General features: G+C 37.9%; 1 protein-coding gene across 3 annotated transcripts in view; it reads left to right on the top strand.

Annotated features, from left to right (window-relative positions):
* ANO3 (anoctamin 3) overlaps positions 1–23,160 on the top strand; it is a 285,060-nt gene that overhangs the window by 131,488 nt on the left and 130,412 nt on the right. For 2 of the 3 annotated variants that reach the window (XM_014545226.1, XM_014545227.1), the window contains one exon: positions 22,253–22,411. In XM_014545226.1, the coding sequence (XP_014400712.1) occupies positions 22,253–22,411 (159 nt within the window). Of the gene's footprint in view, positions 1–2,498; positions 2,632–22,252; positions 22,412–23,160 lie in introns of those variants that run through there. The other variant, XM_005873091.2, reaches the window with a different exon arrangement.

Genomic DNA, 23,160 nt, shown 5'->3' with positions numbered 1-23,160 from the left:
GCTGGTTTGGCTCAGTGGATAGAGTGTCGACCTACAGAGTAAAGGGTCCCAGGTTCGATTCTGGTCAAGGGCATGTACCTTGGTTGTGGGCACATCCCCAGTAGGCAGTGTACAGCAGGCAGCTGATCCATGTTTCTCTCTCATCCATCTTTCTAACTCTCTATCTCTCTCCCTTCGTCTCTGTAAAAAAGTCAATAAAATATATTTTTTTAAAAAGAAATTCAATACCAAATGACTGAATGAAAAAAAATTCTTCTAATTAATTTCCTTTCAATGTGTATGAATTCATGCACTGGGCAGGCCTCTAGTTAATAATAATGATACTATTAAATTACAACTATTAGTTACAACAGGTAACATTTATTAAGGATCTTTCAGGGATTTTATTGATGACCTATATTATTTTAGTCACACAGCAACTCAAAAACGGTGTGGTCGATTTTTACCCCCATTTTGTAGGTGAGGAAATGGAGGCTTAACATGGCAAAGTGACCTCCCTGGTATCATATAGTTAGGTAAGCAGTGCCAGGAATTATATAGAAGCCACTTCAGTGTTAAGCACTGTGCCGTGCTGTGCACTGTGCGATGCTGTATATAATGGAGGGATGCACAAGGGCTATAGAAGCGACAGGACAAGTATATCAGGTAGTTAAAGAACATGTGTACATTACTGGGGAATGATCATGTACATTAGAAACTATGCATATTGTGCTTTCCTTGATGTTTTATGCTCAAGAGAATATATAATAAAATTGAGACTCCTGTGTTCAGATCCTGATCAACTATAAAATACCCCTTCCCTGCTGTTTATAGCCCTTACCTTGTCCATGCCCTTTTCCTCCCCTCACTTTGCCAGGCAGACTTCTTAGTCTCACCAAATGAGCCCATCAAAATATGAATATTTTGCCAAGCCAGTGTGGTTCAGTGTTGAGCATCAATCTATGAACGAGGAGTTCATGGTTTGATTTCCTGTCAGGGCTTATGCCTTGATTGCAGGCTCAATCCATAGTAGGAGGCGTGCAGGAGGCAGCTGATCAATGATTCTCTCTCTCCCTTCCTCTCTGAAATCAATAAAAATATATTTTAAAAAATGAATATTTTAGCAACTATCAGAAGCAAGAAAAATCTCAAATAAATAATCTGACCCTCCACCTAACAGAACTAGAAAAAGAATAACACCCTGGCCGGAATAGCTCAGTGGTTGAGCATTGACCTATGAACCAGGGGGTCATGGTTCGCTTCCTGGTCAGGGCACATGCCGGGTTGTGGGCTCAATCCCCAGTAGGGGACATGCAGGAGGCAGCTGATTGATGTTTCTTTCTCACTGATGTTTCTATCTCTCTCTCCCCCTCCCTTCCTCTCTCTCTAAAATCAAAAATATATTTAAAAAAAATAAAAATTAAGCACTTATTCATTAAATAATTTCTGATGCTTGTGGAATTAAAAAAATTGTTGCTGTTGAGGTCTTTGCAAGATACCAATCAAGATTCCAGATGAGGGTCCCTGTGATGGAAACCTATATGGTTTTATTAATCCCTTGATGCTGCAGGCAATTTAAAAACAGGGATTACAGTAATGGATCATTCATTGAAAAGTTTTGGAGTGTTGTGTGAAGTTACATTTTCCTATTTTGTGAGCTTACTGGAAAATCAGTATTTAAGTCTGGTGATTAACTCAAAGCCATATCCATTAAGTGTCTTGTCAGTGCCAATTCCAGGTTGTCCTGTGGAGGCTTTCTTGACAGAAATAAGTGTAATTCTCCATTGCATCTCATCAAGTGCATGTTAACCATGAGGGGGAAAGAGGAAGGGGGAGGAGAGTTCAATTTCATTTATTTGTTTATTCATTTTTACATAACAATTACCCACTCACTTTCAGATTACAGTCACTTCATTATATTCAGGCCAGAGCCAATATAAAGCAATGCCAAGTTTAACAGATGCAGGATTTTTCAGAAATTACAAAGGCTTGTATTGTACTTTTCTCTAACAAACAAGAAAATGAGATTATTTCCATGAAAAGCTGAAAAATACCTAAGAATTCCTACTGAACCCCACTCAGCTATCATAAAGCATTACCTGGCTCACCAATTAAAAAAAAAGTCTTGTTTGTCAGGCCGCTATTATTCAGACTGAAGCATTCCTCCTACCTTCTATATTAATCTGCACAGCTCATTCAAATAACATAAGAAAGTGCAATAAATTATTAAAAACTGACAATAAAATTATCAAAATGTCACTGACAATTGTATGGCTAAATGTCACCTAGGTGAATCATACATAGACACTAATAACCAATGACACGTGAAGGCAGCCCCTCTATGACACCCCATTACCAACCCTCTTAAAATAAGGTAATAAAAAGCAATACAGATATTCTCCTAAAGAGATGAGTTGTCTTTAAAAAATTCATTATTCAGACTCAGGAGTTTAAAGAGTTGTCTAAAAACCCTCCAGTCACAAGCTTTGTGCATCATTCAATATGTAACACTCCAGCTGAGGGAAAAGGCGGGCGTGGAAGAGAGAACTTTCTGTTGTCATGCTGAACAGTGCTTTAGAGAAGACTGTCACTTGAGACTGTTGTCAGCAATGAAGGATTCCCAATGCGGCTGAACCCAGAATTCTGACTCTGGTATGTTTCAAGTACATCAGTCTGGGAATTTTACATTACTTTTCTGTTTTCTTAAAAGTATGTAGAGAAGCCATTTAAGATTAATTGATATTGATTTCAGAATTGGTGATGAGTGTATGTTATTTCAAATATTAGAAATTTGTCTTTAAAAATAAGAAATATATGCTCTATATTTTAAGCATCAGTTTGTCTTGCATGTAAAACAAATGCTGCCTCTCCAGTTTTGACTGTTTTTAAATTCATTTGAATATTAGTTTCCTTGAAATAGTTATTCACAAATTCTACGCTAAAATTAGTTGTTGATTCAAATATATATGCAATGGAATTGCTTGTGAAAGTACGTATTTTTGAAATGTTCTTAAGAAATTATTTTATGCAAGATATTTTAGTAAAAAATTTCAGTCAAAGTGTAAAACCTGAGAAAAAAATCTGAACTTAAAGTATATCTCATATCATTAAATGTTAAAATAAACAAGTAATACAACTATGAAATTAACTGACTTAAGCCAGAGACAAAAGGTTTTCAACATGCCATCTTTATTTTCTCATGTTTTTAAAGGTGATAAGAAAATTAACTTTGTCCTATTCTGAAAACTTTATTTTTATTTCTTTGTTTAAAAATGTCAACTGCTTCCCTTTGGGAATGAGAGGTTTAATTTTGAATCATGTATTCAAAGTTAAATATGGATAATCACTGGTATGGAAATGTGTCCTTTTCTTTTAACAATAAGTATTTAAAATATTTCTTATATATTACTTAAAACAGAAAAATCAGTGAGCAGGGAAGATATACTCATATTTATTCTCTATAAGTTACTTCCACTAAGAGGATTTGTAAAGCTCGTATATTTTTTAAAAATGTTTATTTCAGTGAGAACCCAACAGGAAACCAGTGTATGCCCCACCATAGATGGTTCTATTTAGAAAGGCTTGGCTTTAGTTTTCATTAGGCAAACCAGAAAACCTTTGCATTGGAGTAAATAAAAATGATAGTAGAGAGAACAATATAAGTTTAAAATACAGTACTTAATACAATGCTTGTTACATTACAGAAATTCAATCAATATATTTTCTCTCTTTTTAGTTCCCATTTAATGTTTTAAGAGAATTTTTATTCTTTCCATGCGTATATGTTTTATTAGATGGTATCCATAGTCACACTTGATCCAGTTATGTAGGTCAGGTAATTCGGGTGTTTTGGATCCAGTCTGAAGTCTTCAATGAATTTTCTATCTTCTTTGCAATCCCATTGATAGTTTTGCCCAGTGAACTATCTCTTTTCATGCGATATTCCAAATGTGCAAAATGAATGATTCCCCTTAAATAAAACAACTAAAATCAGTTTGAGAAAAATTCACATCAAAGGCAAAGTGTCTGATAAGTCATCCAGATCCATTCAGTGTTTGAACCTTCTTGAGAGAAAAATACCATTTTTCGTAGTTCTACCTGATTTTAGCTGAATTAATACCCAGCCATCAGTATGAAAGTAACTTTACATTTGAGGACTCTCTTCAGAGAAAATATGTGCTATAAAATTATACTGAATGTTTATAAGAAATATGTATGTTTTAGAATGTTAAAAGCAAACTTAAAACCAGAACTATCACAAATTATGAGATTAAAATATTTTAAAACTTATTTTTGAACCAATTTTTGTCATGGTAGATTAATTTCAGTGATATTTAAGTTTCAAATCTCACATTCTAAGAAATGTATGCTATGGCAACTTTTAAAGTATGTATGGTTTGGTTTCAAACAGATACTTTACAACAGTGGTTGTCAACTGTGAATGTCAGAATCATCTGTAGGGCTTATTTCACTTAGCAAAATACTCTCCAGGTCCATCTCTAACAAATTCTCAGATGATGTTGATGCTTCATGCTGCTGGTGCTGGTGCCACATTTGAGAATCACTGCCTTAAAATCCCCCTTAATGTCTCCATTGTACTCTGCATTTTGAGAGACTCCCATGTGACAAAATCTATACTCGGTCTCGATATGTACTGATGAATGAAACAAGCCAAGTCCCTACTCTTGCACTGCTCATAGTCCATGTGGAGGAGGCATAAAATAAATCAGTAAACCAACACATAAATCTCTTATTTGCCAGTTGTCAATAAATGTGTCATGAAGTAGTGGAAGAGGAGGCTAGTCAGGGTGATCAAGGAAGCAGCCTCTGAAAAATGAGAAGTCAGCTGAAGGAAGAGTCTATACTCGGTCTCGATATGTACTGATGAATGAAACAGGCCAAGTCCCTACTCTTGAACTGCTCATAGTCCAGTGGAGGAGGCATAAAATAAATAAGTAAACCAACACATAAATCTTTTATTTGCCAGTTGTCAATAAATTTGTCATGAAGTAGTGGAAGAGGAGGCTAGTCAGGATGATCAAGGAAGCGGCCTCTGAAAAATGAGAAGTCAGCTGAGGGAAGAATGGGAGAAAGAGGCATTCCAGGCGTGGCGTTTGTCCTGTGAGAGCCCTGGGGTGGAAAGAGCTTGGTGTATTTGAGAAACTGATGTGTGGCCTGTGTGGCAGGAACACAGAGACTCACCACCAGGATGGCTGAAATGAGAGGAGAGAGAGAGGTAAGCAAGCACAATGTTGCAGGGGGACTATGATGGGGAGTTTGCATTCCATTCTAAGTTTAAAGGATTTTGAATAGGTTTTTGTTTTTATAAGATCACTCTGTACATGAGAGTGCAGGACCAGTGGTAGAAGATGGATGGCTTTACAGCAGTTCAGCTGAAAAAAATGATGGTGGTTTAGCCAGGAATAGTGCAGTTGAGTTGGATACATCAGTTTCCAACATCAAAATGTGGAAATCACTTGACTATCTAACCACAGAGGTAGCAGTTATTTAAAAGTAATAGTGGGGTTGATTAAAATGATATGGGAACATGGCATGTCAAGGAAGTGGAAAAATAAAGAAAATAGCAAAGTTATAATTCTGTGTGTGTGCGTGAGAGACAGAGAGAAGGAGAGAGCAATTATAGTGGTAGTTTTATAGGTGATTTTTATTCCCTTTTATATGCAACTAGAGGCCCAGTGCACAAAAATTCATGCACTGGGGGGAGGCAGTTCCTCAGCCTGGCCTGCCCCCTCTCACAGTCCGGGAGCCCTCAGGCGATGTCCTACTGACTGGAGGCGACCGGGCGATTATGGGAAGGTGCCACCTCCATCATGCCGCTACTGCTGCCACTGCCAGCCACCAGGACTGCCAGCCCAGGCCCCCGCCCACTGGTGGGGGCGATCTGGGGCCAGGCCAGCTGGGGAGGGGCTATGGGAGGTTGAGGCCCAGCAGGTCGCACCCTGTCCAGCCTCTGCGGAGGTGTGGCACCAGGACCAGGCCCACACTGCTGCCTCTGTGGCTGCCTCTGCAGAAGGGGCAGCACTGGGACTGGAACCATGCAGCCGCCTCTCCCGCTGCCTCTGCAGAAGGGGCCATGGCACTGCCTGGCCTGCCCCCTCTCACAGTCCGGGAGCCCTCAGGCGATGTCCTACTGACTGGAGGCGACCGGGCGATTATGGGAAGGTGCCGCCTCCATCACGCCGCTACTGCTGCCACTGCCAGCCACCATGACTGCCAGCCCCGGCCCCCGCCCACTGGTGGGTGGGGGCAATCTGGGGCCAGGCCAGCTGGGGAGGGGCTATGGGAGGTTGAGGCCCAGCAGATAGCACCCTGTCCAGCCTCTGCGAAGGTGTGGCACCAGGACCAGGCCCACACCCTGCCTCTGTGGCTGCGTCTGCGGAAGGGGCAGCACTGGGACTGGGACCATGCAGCCGCCTCTCCCGCTGCCTCTGCGGAAGGGGCCATGGCACTTGACTGGCCTGCACCGCGGCCTCTCCCACACCACCACTGCCTCTCCAGTGCAGTCTCTGCAAAAGGGGCGGCGGTGGCAGCGGCGGTGGCTCCGCCTCCTCTCCAATGCTGCCCTGCCTCTCCCGCGCACCTCGCAGCTGGGGAGGGGCTATGGGAGGTTGAGGCCCAGCAGATAGCACCCTGTCCAGCCTCTGCGAAGGTGTGGCACCAGGACCAGGCCCACACCCTGCCTCTGTGGCTGCGTCTGCGGAAGGGGCAGCACTGGGACTGGGACCATGCAGCCGCCTCTCCCGCTGCCTCTGCGGAAGGGGCCATGGCACTTGACTGGCCTGCACCGCGGCCTCTCCCACACCACCACTGTCTCTCCAGTGCAGTCTCTGCAAAAGAGGCGGTGGTGGTAGCGGCGGTGGCTCCGCCTCCTCTCCCACGCTGCCCTGCCGCTCCCACACACTTCGACCCTCGCAGCCACTGTGGCTTTGTCCGGATGGACGTCCAGAAGAAGCCTGGTCTAATTAGCATATTTCCCTTTTATTATTATAGATAAGAAAAATGTAGATTATTATAAAATTCCTAAATTGAAATATTTCATTGAAAAGAAAAAACTGTGACTTTGAGAAGACAACCACAATTTGAATGTCATTCACTTGTGTGTGAATTTGCGTGTGTGTGTATGTGTGTGTGTGTGTATGTATGTGTGCTTGCATATGCATTTCAGGCACTATACAAAGTATAGTAGATGCAAAATGAATAAAATGTTGTTCCTGTCCTCAAAAAAGTTTGCAGTTTATTGATGAGCATAAGCAATAGGGACATAAGAGCAATGGGTCTCAAATGTTAAAAATTATCTTTAAGTTATCTGACAGCCCTTCCAGGTACCAATTACTCCTATCACAACCAAACCTAATAGATCTTGAATATACTCTCCCTTTTCCATGGCCCCTGCCTTTGCTTGTAGTGTTCCTCTACTTAGGAATGATCACACCCCCCTCCTTCTATTCATTTTTCAGAAATCAGATATCACTTTTTTAAAGACTATTTTTCGTGCAATTTTAGGATTACAATAAAATTAAGAAGGAGGTACCAAGATTTTCCATATACCTCCTACCTTCACACATGCACACCCTCCCCCATTATGAACATCACTTACCAGAATGGTACTTTTTTTTTATGCCAAGGATGAATTTACACCCAAAGTCTATAATTTATTTTTATTTTAGAATTCACTCTTGGTGTTTTACATTCTATGGGTTTGAACAAATGTATAATAACATATAGCAATCATAGTATCATATGGAAAATTTTACTGTCGTAAAAATCCTTTGTGCTCTGCCTATTTATCTCTTGATCCCTCCACCCCTTTCAGTAGTCACTGATTTTCATATTAGTGTTCTTACTCTCTGTAGTTTTGCCTTTTCCAGAATGTCATACAATTGGAATCGTGAAGTATGTAGCCTTCCAGATTGGCTTCTTTCAATTAGTAATATGCATTTAAGGTTTTTCAGGGCCTAATAACTCATTTATTTTTAGTGCTGAATAATATTCCACTGTCTGGAATGTACCACAGTTTATTCATTCACATACTAAAGGGCATCTTGGTTGCTTCAGTTCGGCAGTTATGAATAAAGCTGCTGTAAACATCTTGTGCAGGTTTTTGTATTGACATAGCTTTTTTACTCCTTTGGGTAAACACCAAGAATCACAATTGTTGATCATATGGTAAGAAAATGTGTAGTTTTTAAGAAACTTCAAACTGTCTTACAAAATGGCTGTACCTTTATTTTTTTTCCCCACCAGTAATGTGTGAGAGTCTCTGCTGCTCTACATCCTCACCAGAATTTGGTGATGTTAGTATTCTAGATTTGGGCCATTCTAATAAATATTATTATTTTAATTTATATTTCCCTGATGACATATGGTGGAGCATCTTTTCATATGTTTATTTGTCATATGTCTTCTTTAGTGAAGTGTCTGCGAAGGCCTTTAACCCAATTTTTAATCAGGTTGTTGTTTTTTTTATATCTGAGTTTTAAGAGTTCTTTCTATAAATTGAATAACAGTCCTCTAGAAGATGTGTATTTTACAAATATTCCCCCCAGTTTGTGGTTAGTTTCTAATTCTCTTGATATTGAGTAGGATTCACAGAGTAGGATTTTAATGAAGTCCAGCTCAGGAATTATTTCTTTCATGGAGCATGTCTTTAGTATTATATCTTAAAAGATATCACCATATCCAAGGTCATCTATGTTTTCTCCTATGTTATTTTATAGGAGTTTTATAGTTTTACATTTTACATTTAGCTTGGTGATCCATTTTGTATTTTTGTGAAATACAAAGTCTGTGTCTAGATTTATTTTTTTGCATTTGGATTTCCAGTTCCATCACCATTTGTTGATGAGGACATAACACTTCTGAATGAAGACTTCTTTCTCTGGACAGTCAGTATATCTTTGCTTTCAAAACACCTGCACTCAACCCTCTGATGGCACAAATCACACCAAATTGTAATTACTTGTCCTCCTATCTTTCTACCTGACTAAATTACTCTCTCTTAAAGGATGATGACCATGGATTATTTTTCTTTGTAATTACATTAGCACCTTGCACAAAGCCTGACTCATAATAGGGACTCACGGTGAACTTGTTAAATGAGTAAACATGAAAGAGAATATTAGGGAAACATTGCAGTTTTAGGTGGAATAGAGTTATGAGTGTGGCCTTCAAGAGTTAAGGCATTTAAGCTTGTGTTTAAAAAGGAATAATTTTTTAGTAATTTTACTTCAAGAAATTTGTATCCATAAAACCAGAGAGCTTAACATAGATGTATGAACAATGATATTCATTGCATTGTTATGAATTACAGCAAAGAATAATTTAGCCAAACAAGCCTAAATATCCTTTAGTAAAAGGTAAATACATAATGACATAATCATAAAAAGAAAAGGTGTTCAGCCTGGCCGTGGTGGCTCAGTGGTTGGGCATCTATGAACCAGGAGGTCACAGTTCGATTCCCAGTCAGATCACATCCCGGGTTGTGGGCTTGAACCCCAGTGGGGGTGCATGAGACAGCCAATCATTGATTTTCTTTCATCATTGATGATTCTATCTCTCTCTCCCTCTTCCTTCCTCTCTGAAATTAATGAAAATTTTAAAAAAAGAAAAAGAAAGGTGTTCAGCTATTTCAAAGTGCAATAAGGACATAGCCCACCTGCACCACTAATCCTCTAGTGGGCCAATGGCACAACAATAAATAAAGTATTGGAATATACAACTTCCAACCCTGGTTCTGGGCTACCCTGACCCAGCGGATCTACTCCACCTGAACTGCTGAGACCATCAAACCTCAGACACTCCTCCCTAAAAAGCAAATAAAAGTCTAGGGAAGCCCAATATCATGTATCCTTGATCTCCTGTATTTCTTGCACATAAACAAGATAAAAATAACTCCTCACTCTCACTTAGAACAGCCTTTGTTATCTGCCTAACTTAAATGAGACAAGATAAAACTTTACGTATTAATGTAGAGATGTATAGTGAACTTTTCCTGTTATTTTACCCAGGAAAAGTTTCTTTGGGGTTCAAGTGAAACTGACCATCTTTCCCTACCCGAAGATAGCCAATAGAATTCTCCATCTATAATGACAGATATAGTTTTGGACAAGGTGTCTAAGCTGAATTCCACTCGTGGATCTTCTTCTGAACAATGGGGAAAGATATTCCTTCCCCAGATACAAGGAAAACGTTATTTTTAGAAGGAAGCAATGATGCAAACAGAAAAACAAACAAAAACAGAATTAAGAGGTAGAGATTTAATACTTGAGATAATGAGAGTTCTGACAGCTATATTTGAATGATTTCTAAAACCTGCTGTTCTGGAAGCTATCTAGCTCTATTTCTGGACTTTTTAGAGGTAGAAAGCTGAATAATATTTCCTGTATGAACAGAAGAAGCCTTTGAGGGTTGGGGGAAGTTATAATTGACTTGCATTAGATTTCTATCATTTTGAGCTGAAGGAGTCCTGATTAATGCAGATACTTGTATCATACAGTTATATAAGAACAGAAAAAATATATATATATGGCTAACATGCAAACTGTTGTCACAAGAGTTCGACCAGGAGACCAGGCGTTCTATCACCATTATTAAGAACAGAGGAAGGGTTTGGACAATTGGAGGAGCAGCATAAACAAAAGCACAGTCTGGACTAGATCATGTATGTGCAGCAGCCCAGGCACTTAGAAGCTGGATATAGATATTTTATATGTGTGTCTAGGAAAACTTTCTACTGAGAAATTATCTGACTTCAGATGTTTTTATATCTGCATATAAGGAAAATTTATATATGCATATAGATCTCCATTTGTATTTATTCTGTGTATTTTCTAAAAATATATTTAATATGTTTTAAAAGACATGTATGCATCAATAAAGTAAATGTTATTTAGAAAATTTATCCAAAAAATCACAACAGGGATTAAGTGATTAGAAAAGAATGTTTTTAGGATTCCGAAATAGAGGCCTCTGGACTGACATTATCTAGAATTATGTTTATGGGTTCTTGTGGGTGTTTTTTTTTTTTTGTGGTGTCACTGCATTGACAAGCAATATTTTCAAAACTATAAATTCTTGCCAGAGTGCTCAAAATGTTTGTGTGTTTATACATGTAAATTTTCATCTTAGTCCTTTTGAGGTAAGCTGCTCTTCCTTTGGTAACAAGAAAGTGTTCAGGATACTGTCTTCAAGAGATTTCTCCTCCTGACATGAGATCTTGGGAGTTTAGCAGAGGCTACTGGCATTTTTGACACTAAAATAAAATGTTTTTCATTATTGAACATAAAGCAGCCATTTGTAAAAAAGGAAAGGGATTCTGGGGCAGGGACAAGATTAGAGAAATGACTACTCGATGAACTTGGACGTTGGAACCTGTCATCTCTGTTTGATGGGGTCTTAAAGTGATACTGGGTCAAAACAGGCAGACAGGAGGGGAGGCTTTTAGTGGAAAAATAGCATTATCTAAGTATTTGTTGCACACTGTTACCAAGAATCCTCTGTAATGCTGTGTGCTCCTAGTTCACCAGTACTTAACGTCATTGCCATGGCCCTGCACATCCCAAAGTGTTTTGCAAGGACTCGTTGATGAGTTACAATTGTTTGGCTTCCAAAGCCTCCAAGAAATCAGTCACAGCAATCGTTCAGTGCAAACACCCACGCATTCTTTATTCCTACACCATGGTGCTGACATTATCTAGAATTATGTTTATGGGTTCTTGTGGGTGTTTTTTTTTTTTTGTGGTGTCACTGCATTGACAAGCAATATTTTCAAAACTATAAATTCTTGCCAGAGTGCTCAAAATGTTTGTGTGTTTATACATGTAAATTTTCATCTTAGTCCTTTTGAGGTAAGCTGCTCTTCCTTTGGTAACAAGAAAGTGTTCAGGATACTGTCTTCAAGAGATTTCTCCTCCTGACATGAGATCTTGGGAGTTTAGCAGAGGCTACTGGCATTTTTGACACTAAAATAAAATGTTTTTCATTATTGAACATAAGCAGCCATTTGTAAAAAAGGAAAGGGATTCTGGGGCATGGACAAGATTAGAGAAATGACTACTCGATGAACTTGGACATTGGAACCTGTCATCTATGTTTGATGGGGTCTTAAAGTGATACTGGGTCAAAAAAGGCAGACAGGAGGGGAGGCATTTAGTGGAAAAATAGCATTATTTAAGTATTTGTTGCACACTGTTACCAAGAATCCTCTCTAATGCTGTGTGCTCCTACTTCATCAGTACTTAATGTGATTGCCACGGCCCTGCACATCCCAAGGTGATTTGCAAGGACTCGTTGGTGAGTTACAATTGTTTGGCTTCCAAAGCCTCCAAGAAATCAGTCACAACCATCGTTCAGTGCAAACACCCATGCATTCTTTATTCCTACACCATGGTGCTTCTTCATAGCAGGAGATTAAAGAGCTACTTCTGTCCTGGCCTCCTGGCCTCTTCCTTCCTTGCTCACAGCCCTCAGGGACTGTAACTCACTGGCTGAACATCAAATTCCCAAGGCACGTCCATCTGGTCTCTTCAGGGCTTTCCCTTTCCACCTGCTCAAGTCTTTCACCTGGACAGGGAAGATAGACCCAGGTTAGGTTTAATTTAAGCTAAGGTTAATGGCTTGTTATAGCCACATGTTTGCCAAAGCATAGTTTTCAAAATAGTTTTTTAAGCTACACAGTTACAATTGAAACGATTTTTAGTAAACATGACTTCATTTGAATGTGTATTAGAAAAACATAACAAACACACTAAACAGGTTCTTTCTAGGTTAACATTATTTTGGCAAAGGCTGTTTTTTAAAGGAAGGGTGCACTCTAAAGAAAAAATATTAAATACGTGATCTGTGGCTATGGCGACATATACAGATATGTTAAAGTTTGAGAAACCATGGCATACGGTACTGTGTCTAATCACTTTCCAGGTGACAGTTTTCATTTGTACAGAGCTTCAGAAGTCTCAAGTGAAACCATTTGCTTATGTTATACACATCAGCCACCACCTTCACAATTTTTGAGGGAAGTAAATAGGCCTATTATTATTATTTTATAAATAAAGATGTATTTGTGCACAGTAACATGAAATAAGACATAGAAGTGGGTCGTCAACTCTGGTACCCCAACTGCAAGTCATGCTGTCTCCACAACTTTAAATACAAATGCCTCTACTTAACTCGGTTTCAAACATGAGGCCTTGTGTGCTGGTTGTTCACAGTCTCCAAAAAGGAATGACTGGTAGGTGAAAAGGAAATGTTGGCTACCTTCACTTATGCCCCTTTTTCTTATACATTCAAATTGATACAGTTTATTTAGCTGCGTGGGCTCCAAAGTGTTTAGAGGGTTTGCTGTAAGAGATTCGACTCCTTCCTCCTAAGGCTGGTGAGGGGAGCTGAGTTACAGAGGCAGGTGTTCTCAGACTGGGAGGGTTCTGAGCCTGCCTGATCCAGTTCTTAGCCTGGTGCCCAGGAAGCTCTCCAGGGCTCCCATGTGAGCTCCAGGGGACCCACAAACCCTCTGAAATTGTATGCATAGTTACAGGAATATGTGTGTATGTGGGGGTTTTTTCTCAGAATATTTTCTAGTTCCAAAGCAGAATTAAAAACTGCTGGTTTTGTCTCGACCCATCCTCTTACAGTTTAGAAAATTAAATACTACAAGAAAGAAGCCTATACAAGTACAAACAGCCAGGGCCATGATCTCAAATGGTACCTATGGAGACCTCATGGAGTTCCTCTTTCTCTCTATCTCTTTATGATATGTCTAACTTTTAACAACAAGAGTAATTCTGGTACTGGACTGAACTAAGCTTCTGGTAAAACAGACATTGATATTGTAGTGTACAGTTCCAAGGCCAACTTTCCCAAGTTTCCAACATGACCTGATACATTTTTATGATGAGTAGGTTATTCATAGCCAATGTGATGAGCTCCTCTGTTTTATGATTTTAGCAAAAAATCGTTGTTTGATCATCTGTCTTCCTCTTGCTTGATCTCAAGAGTTCCTTACCTTATTGATAGGGCTTTTAGGGAGAAAGAAAGAGGAACATAGGACTGCTGGGTCATGAAAATTTTCTGCAAATGTAAGGAACACAGCCTAGGGCTCATCTTTACTGCAGAAGCCAATACAGTTCTCATCAGATCAAATCCATCTTGGTGTGAAGGTTACGGGAGACTTTATTCTCTGCTTTCCTAGAGTGTGTGATTAGTGATAAACACCTAAGAGGTTAAAATAGTTTATCTTGGAGCATAGGTGAATTATCTTAATTTCCTCACATGGTCAAGGACATGGATGATGAAACTAAGAAACTATTTATTGCCAGAAACTTTGATATTCTAATCATGAAGGTCTGCCATTTCAAGATAAATATTCAAGTGAAACCATAGCCTTTGATCAGAGTAACTTTCTGGGCCATTCCCGTGTTTCAGAGACATGTTTTCCATGTTCTATATTTCTGACTTGACAGTTTCATTTGAATTTGCAGAAATGCCGATAAATTTAACCTGCCCTTGTAGAATTTGACCTTTCTGTCTTGAACTGCCTCCTCTTTTTAGGTATCTACATTCATTCATCTGTTATTGAATCTTGAGCCAAATAAAGTGAATATCTTAATATATCAAGTATACTTACTACTGAGTTATCCTAAAAATATCTTGGGCAGATTGGGCTGTTTGGCTCACTCACCCCTCATATTCCTGGCTCCCAGCCCCCAGAAAAGTGCTTATAGAAAAGCCACCATTTGTAGGATGTGCACATGTCCTTGGGGTAAAACCTACCTAAGTGCTCAGGTATGCAGTTTACATCCCATTTCTGATTTCTACTGTGCCCTGGACTTGACCTAGCAATTCCTCACTATCTTGTGATTCTTTGATAATTTGCTTAGCATAATGTCCCTTGTTCTTGGAAAAAATTGATCTGAATAACTGCTTTACTTTTTAGGAATATAGTCATTGGATGTGTGAGATTACCAATATTTTACATTAGCTTTCTAAACACATAAACAGATGTTTTTACAAGTATTATAGGCAAATTTATCCATCTTTTTATTTTTGTGTTCTACTTAAGAGCTACTCAGCTACTGAGTTACTATGTTAGCTTCTAAAAGCAATATTTTGTGCATCTCACAATTGATCATTTATGTTATTGATATTTAGAGGTTTATTGAGATAAAATTCACTTATCATACAATCCATCACCCACTTATACAAGTCAATGTTTTTAGTGTATTCATAAGATTATGCAACCATCACCATAAAATTAACTTAAAAACATTTTGTCTCCCCAAAAAGAAATCCTGTACCCATTAGAAATTTCCTGTACCCATAGTTAATTTCTATTCCACCTACCCCTCCTCCATCTCTGAGATTAAAATTAATTTATATTCCTTCTCTATATATTTACCTACTATTGAACTTCATATAAATGAATCATATAAGGTCTTTAGTGATTAGCTTCCGTCATTTAGTATATTTACAAGGCTCATCTATGTTGCAGTATGTATGAATATTTAATTCCTTTTTAATGCCAAATAATATTCTATTGCACGGATACACATAATTTTATTTATGTGTTCATAGGTTAGACATTGCATTGTTTCCTCTTTTTTACATTATGAAGACTGCTATTATGAATTTTCATGTACAAGTTTTTGTGTGGCTGTGTGTTTTCATCTCTCCTGGATATATACACTGGAAACTTCTATGTGGCCATCGTGCTGACATCACTTTCAAGTATTATGGTTAGCAATAAATACTGTCAGTTATTTTCTTTATATATGTTGAAGTTAAATTATGATGTGGTAACTCTATATTTAACATTATTAGTAATCGCCAAACTATTTTCCAAAGCTTCTGCACCATATTACATCATGACTAGTAGCGTATGAGGCTTCCAATTTTCCACATCCTTGCTAATGCTGGCTTAATTTTGTCTTCTTGATTATAACCATCATAATGGGTGAGAAGTGGTATCTCACTTTGGTTTTGACTTGCATTCCCCTAATGATTTTCCATTATGTTGAGAAACTTTAATGTGCTTGTTGGACACTTTTATATCTTTTTGGAGAAATCTCTATTCAAACCTTTACTTATTTAAAATAGCTTTATGTGTTTTTTATTATTTGTATATTTTGGATATAGTCCCTTATCAGATATATGATTTTTGAGTATTTTTTCCATTCTGTACTTTGCCTTTTCACTATATTGATGGTATTTTTGCAGCACAAACATGTTTAATTCTTATGTAGTCCTAATTATCTGTTTTGGGTATTTGTTTGTTACTTGTGCTTTTGGTGTTTTATTTGAAATCATTACCTACCCCAGGATCCCAGGTATTTACTTAAGATGTTTTAGTTTAATTTATAGTTTTGTTCTATTACATTTAGGTCTAAGACCCATTTTGATTAAATTTTTGTATGTGGTTAAAATAGGGGTCCAATTTCTTTAGCACATGGATATACAGCTGTCTATCATTTTGTTGAAAAGACCATTTTCCCTTTTGAATTTCCTTAGTTCTCTTATTGAAAGTCAATTTACCATAAATTTGTAGGTATATTTCTAGCCTAGAATTGGTGTTTGAATAAAACCTAAAGGAGCCAAACTAATGTTTTTATGTGGATATCTAGTGCATCTGGATCAGCATACTTTAATAAAGGGACTGTAACTTAGCTTTCAATATTTTCTAGTTCTCATTGAATTTTATTTCTTTAGCTTATTACTTATGTATGTTTTATTTTTTAATTTATAAATGTTTGTTTTCACTCTTATTTTTCTGTTATTGAATATTAGATCCTGTGCAGAGCAGCCACACTATGAACCTGCCTGCATGTTTTATGGTTTCTTCCTCCTCTTTCATGCCTGGAAACCAGTTTTACATACCTCCCTGCTAATTCCTCTAAGAATTTCAACATATGTATGTTTTATTTGATCCATCACTTCTCAGCTTTCATTGCAGGAGGGTGTTGAAATGTTGTTTGACCTATTGCTGGAATCACAGCCCTGCTTTTGTTTCTTATGCCCTGATCCTCCAACTTGGTGCTAAATTTTACTAGGAGGATTTTATACCTTCCCATTTTCCCCTTCAGACTTTCTTTCAGTGGTCAAAATAAAAAGAGCACCACATTCCTAAGTATGTGCTTCGTATTCCAATTGATTTGTGAAATTTGATGACATTGAATTAGCTTGGAGACTGCTTTTTATTTTGCAATAAGAGAAGCCCTAGACTCCTGTTTTCTCCTTCATGATGTTAAAGGTGCTTACTCAGGTAGAAGTGAAAAACAGATCTCAAATGTCATTTACCGGTTTCCCTGAGAAGACCTTTGGATCACGTCAGAGTGAGTTCAGCTGCCAGACATTTATGTGAGCATCATTCTTTACAGAAATAAAAACCCTAGCCAGAGTCAGTGGAAAGAGGTGAGAGATCTGAGAAAACAGCCCCTTGGAGAAACATTTCAGGAGAAGAAGAGCATCATGGAATGTCAGAGCTACAAAGGCCTTTACTTATAATAACACCCACACTTTATTTCATGGTAGAGGAATTGAGCAACAGGAGGAAATGCCAGTTGCCTAAATACATTTCAGCAGGGACAGAATCAGGAGTAAAACCCAGACCCCTTCATTTTCTTCTTTTTTTCTTTTTTCTTTCTTCTGTTATGACATTTTTCCATACTGTGAAGTTATCCCCCAGTAGTTCTGTTGAGGAGTTTGATGAATGAGACCATAGCTTTCGTTCCCTCATCTAGCATTTCCCAAGATTTCTTTTTTAAATCAAACTTTTAATCTTTTAAAAAATTCATTTATTTTAATTTTTTACTTACTGATTTTAGAGAGAAACAAAGAGACAATGATTTGTTGTTCCATTTATGTATACATTAATTGTTTACTTTTTGTATGTGCCTGGACCAGAGACCAAACCCACAACCTTGGCATATCCATATGATGCTCTAACCAACTGAGCTAACCTTTTAATATTTTAAACGAGTTCTTTAATTTTAATTAATTCATAAACCTTACTGTGACAGACTGTAAGATGACCTAAATGATCTCTGCCCTCTGGTATTCAGACTGGCTTCTTTCACTTAGCAGCTCAATCATTTTTAAAGTGCTTAAAATTTTAATATGATTTAAAAATAAACTATGAGGCTCTAAATGCTGTGAAGTTATCAAACACTGTTTGATAACGTACTACTCATTCCCAAGTGTCTCTCTTCTAAAAGCCTTCTTCTAAAGAAACCAGAAACACTAATCAGAAAGGATATATGCACTCCTATGTTCATTGCAGTACAATTTACCATAGCTAAATTTGTAAACAACCTAAGTGCCCATCAGCAGATGAGTGGATTAAAAAACTTTGGCACATCTACACAACAGAATACTATGCTGCTATAAAAAGGAAGGAACTTTTAGCATTTGCAACAGCATGGATGGAACTGGAGAGCATTATGCTAAGCGAAATAAGCCAGTCGGAGAAAGATAAATATCACATGATCTCACTCATATGTGGGATATAATGATCAACATAATTTGATGAACAAGAATAGATCGGGAGGATTAGAGAGCAACCAAAGGACTTGTATGCATGCGTATTAGCATAACCAATGGACACAGACACTGGGGCGGTGGGGGCTTGCCCGGGGTGGGAATGGCTGGGGTGGGGAGGGGGGGTCAATTAGGGAAAAAGAAGACATATGTAAAACTTTAGACAATAAAAAAAAGTCTTCTTCCTATGAGAGTGAAACTCAAAAATGAGATGGAGATCAAGATTGGCTTGAGTCTGGAATGTCTGCGGTGCTGTCTGTTACTGCTTTGTTTCAACATATATGCTATTTTGAAGCTGCCACTTAATGCAAACAGCCTTGTCCCATCAATCACATATCCTGTGGGCTGGTGGAGCTGCAGAATCCACAAGCAAGCACCTGCCTCCAGGTCAAGGGAGGGAGCAGTGATTTGTTTCCTCCCCTGCATCCCCAAAAACATAACCAGTGAAAGAATAGGTGCAGCCCTGCTTCTTCAGAACCTCCTTAATCTTGGGGTTACACAGCCACTCAGCTTGCATATCCTCTGAGTGTCAAGTAAAAGGGAGAGGAACAAATCCCTATGAAAATCCCAGATGGGACAAGTTGCTGGTAGCCCACTACCAGTGAAAAAGCTTCATGTCAGATTTAGGAATTCTGCTTGTGGCCCACCTTGTGCCGAAGAACATCAATCAGCAATGCCGCTCTTCTGTGCCCTAAGCCCCGTGTGGGCTGTTATCCTGCTGGGCCTTCTGTGGCTCTATGACAAGGCACTGTTTGGGTTCCTTTGGTGATGTACTAGTTTGTGAATCTGAAAACATTTTTTTTTATTTTTCAAAGTCAGTGTGTCATCCATCGCCTGCTGAATAGTAAGCAGAACGCCTTATGGAGAACTCATTGCCAAGATATCACATGTTGTCTCTGGGAGAAAATGAAATCAATACCTTGTTAATTATAAAATGATTGATTCCATGGTCAGTAATGACTGTTAATCAGTAGCATGTCACAGTTATGAAATATACACATGTAATACAGAGCAAGAGTCAGGGGAGAAGATAGTAAAATGAAAATAGTAAAAGCCTCTCATTGAACGCCGAAGGGCTGCAGAACACAATGCTTAAGAGCTGCTGCTGCAAAGCAGACTCCCTGCATTCTACTCCACACTCCACCTCTGATTGGCTGGCTGGCCTTGGGCACAATTGTCTTGTATAGGTCGCTGGGCTAATGATAGAGCTCACATACCAGGTTCTTATAAACATTAAATTAGTTGATATATAAAATTGCTTGTCTAAATGCTTAGCATATAGAAAACCTTTGATAAACATTAGCTATAGTTATGACTATTGAATCAAGTATATATATAATAATATATCAGCAATTTTTTTCTCCTTAAGTACATAACTGATAGAAATGTATGTACATGTGTACTGCAAAATATACAGGTTAATGTTATTAGCGTTTTATTTGTAATAGCCAGTAGAATCTCAACAATCAAAGAGTCAGTCAATGAACTATACATATTCCACAAATACATTTTCATGGGAAATATTTTTGTAATATTCAATATTTTCATATATAGAAGTTACGTTTAGGACAAAGGAAGATTGCAGCAATGGGGAGAAAAATCTTTTGGGACAGGTGCTGAAACAATTGGATAAGCACATAGAAATAATAAATAAAATGTGACCTCTACCACACGTCTTATGCAACAAAATCAATTCCAGTAGACTTTGAATCTAAATGCCAAAGACAAATGATAAATCTTCTGGAAGATAATGGAGGAGAAGTTTTTCATGACTTAGGAATAGAGAAAAGTTTTTTTGAAAGAAACAAAAACACAAACTATGGAAAAACACTTAACAATAAATCTGACTGCATTAAAATTAATCATTTCTGAATAATTCAAAACATCATCTAATTGTGTAAAGTTCAGCCACAAACATTTGAAATGTGAATACATATTACTGTCAAAGGGCTCATCCAGAATAGAAAAACAAATCATTAGAAATGGCATCAGTAATTATGGAGGCACAAATTAAATTCCAGCAAATTATGACTAAGCACCATGCCACAAAATGACTAAACATAATTTATATATTTTTTAAAGACTGAAAAAGTTATGGAGCAGGGGAAACTTCAGTGTTACTGGTAGATATTTAAGTTGACTAAGAGTGTTTGGCATTGTCTAACAAAGTGGAAAGTAAGCATTTCCTGTGAATTAGCAATTTTGCTCCTAGTTTACAGATTTGGTAGAAATGGATGCACATGTGTATTGCAAGATACATTAATAAATATTTATTGTGGCTTTATTTGTAATAGCCAAGACTGGAAACAGCCTAAATATCCACAATTAGTAGAAAGCATAAATAAGTTTTGTTGTGCTCATATAATCTTATAATAGTGAAAATGTGAACTATAAATATATGAAACTATAAATATATGAAAATTAGGAATGGGTTTTATGCTCATAATATTAAATAAAAGCAGCCCGGACACAAAATATTCATTGTATAATTTGCATTTACATAAAGTTTTATAGCAGACAGAACTAAATAAAGTGTTTAAGTGATATGTTTTTTGGTGATAAAATTAAGAAAAGTAATGAAAGAGTGCCATAATCATAGGATTGTGATTACCTTGGGGAAGGGGTATGTCCAGGGCATCAGGGATAAGAGGCGATAAGGGAGGGCTTCTGTATGAGTTGGTGAAATTCTGTTTCTTGACTTTAAGAGAAATTATCAGATAGCTCTCGAACTGCTAGGAAATTTTTTGAATCTCAAAGATGCCTTTATGGGGAAAATGGAATAGAGAGTTGATACAATGTTTAAATAGTTTGATGGAAAATATGGAGAAAGAAGGCCAACATATATAACAGCTAAAAACATGGAGCTGGAGTCAAAATTGGATTTAAGTCCTGGCTCTTCAGTGATCTTGGGCAATATACCGGTAAAGCCCCCACTCTTTTAAGACTATCAGGAGAATCTTGTGATCAATAAGGCTGATTTTATTAAAGTTACAGTAAATAAGGATATCACCTGGATAGTATTAGTAGCATTTTAAAAGGTGAAGTCAGAGAGGAGTTTTCAAACAGTTCCAGGACCTTAGGGTAAGTCTCACAAGACAGAAATTGGGTAGAAAATTGGGCAGAATCTGTGAAAAATCGCTTAAGTGGGTGGGGAAAGCAAGGTGCGGACCTTAAAGTGGTGCTGATAAGTCAGCTGTTTTAGTTGGATCACAACCTTATGTTCTGGGAGCTGACAACCAGCAAGGAAATGGGAACCTCATGGTGCAGGCAGCTCAGAAACTGTTGTTTGGTTTAGTGTTATTGAACAGAGGTTTAGGAAAATAATGTCTGGTCTACATATCATTTAATAAAGGAAATAATGTTGATTTCAGTTCTCAGTACTCATGCTTTTTAAGCCATAGTACCTTTAACTTTGAAATGCAAGTTGTGAATGTTAAATAAGATAATACAGAGCTATATTGAATAAAATATGTGCATTTTGATGCCAGCATCAGAGAACCCATGTTCTGGTATTAGACTGCCCAATTCCAAATCCTGTTTCATCACTTCCTAGCTTGTCTCCTTCAGTGGATTGCAAATGTTTAAAATAATCTTTACCTATCTTATAATTAGAATGTAAAAACCCATATTTTGATATTGGATTGCTAGTACATAAATAGAAATGACTGAAATCAAAATGTGTGTGCTTGTCTAACCCCACTATTAACAATCATTGTTTTATTTGCAGAATGACATGAATTACATAGCATCCAGTGGACTTCTATTCAAAGATGGCAAAAAGCGGATTGATTACATTCTGGTTTATAGAAAGTCAAATATACAGTTTGACAAAAGAAACACATTTGAAAAGAACCTCAGGGCAGAAGGCTTGATGTTGGAAAAGGAGGTAGGTGTTTTAATAATCTTAATTATGTGATATAATATGCTGAAAGAAAGATGTTCTTTTAGGTTTTAGTATGAAAAGTGTGTAGCACATGGCTTTATAAAATGTATAGTTATTTTCTCCCAAATGAAAAAGAAATACATACTATGTATGGTCCATTTAAATTTGTATTCCTTTTATACTCTGTGCCTTTCTGTAAATTTATTTTTTTCAAAGTGAATAACAGTTATTACATTTCTTTAAATTGAAGGAGAAATAATTATCTACTTATATAAAAACCATGGGTGGTGTTCCTCACATACAGACAAACAGCCACAACCAAGCGGAAGGAAGTCAGTCCTACAGGAGTTGTCTTGGCAATGGCTGCGCCCTCCCCTGAGCTGTTTCCTGGAGCTGTTTCCTGTAAGGACGGAGTTTTAGGCAAGAACCCGCCCTGGGAGCGTGGAGGCAGATCTTTCTAAAGTGTTCCGCGCCAGCATGGGTTGAACCTGAGTCGGACACTACTTCTCTGAGAGACAGCAACCACACCCACAGCCATGCCTTTATTTTATAGCAGATGCTATGAAACAAAGTAAGGGCGTGACCAAGATGTTTACAAACATTCTCCTGGTTTTCAATCCTACTCAATTACAAGTGCCTGAACTCTATCAAGCCCACATCACTCAGGCACGTGGGGCCACATGTTCGGACCATAGGTTCAAGCTTACAACTACAGCTGTTGGCTATAATTGTGCTGGGAGGGCCCTGCCCTC

This window comes from Myotis brandtii, unplaced genomic scaffold (assembly GCF_000412655.1).
Source record: "Myotis brandtii unplaced genomic scaffold, ASM41265v1 scaffold399, whole genome shotgun sequence".
Lineage (NCBI taxonomy): Eukaryota > Metazoa > Chordata > Mammalia > Chiroptera > Vespertilionidae > Myotis > Myotis brandtii.
Note: the sequence above shows the minus strand (reverse complement) of the source record. Positions and strands in the feature narration are given on the sequence as shown.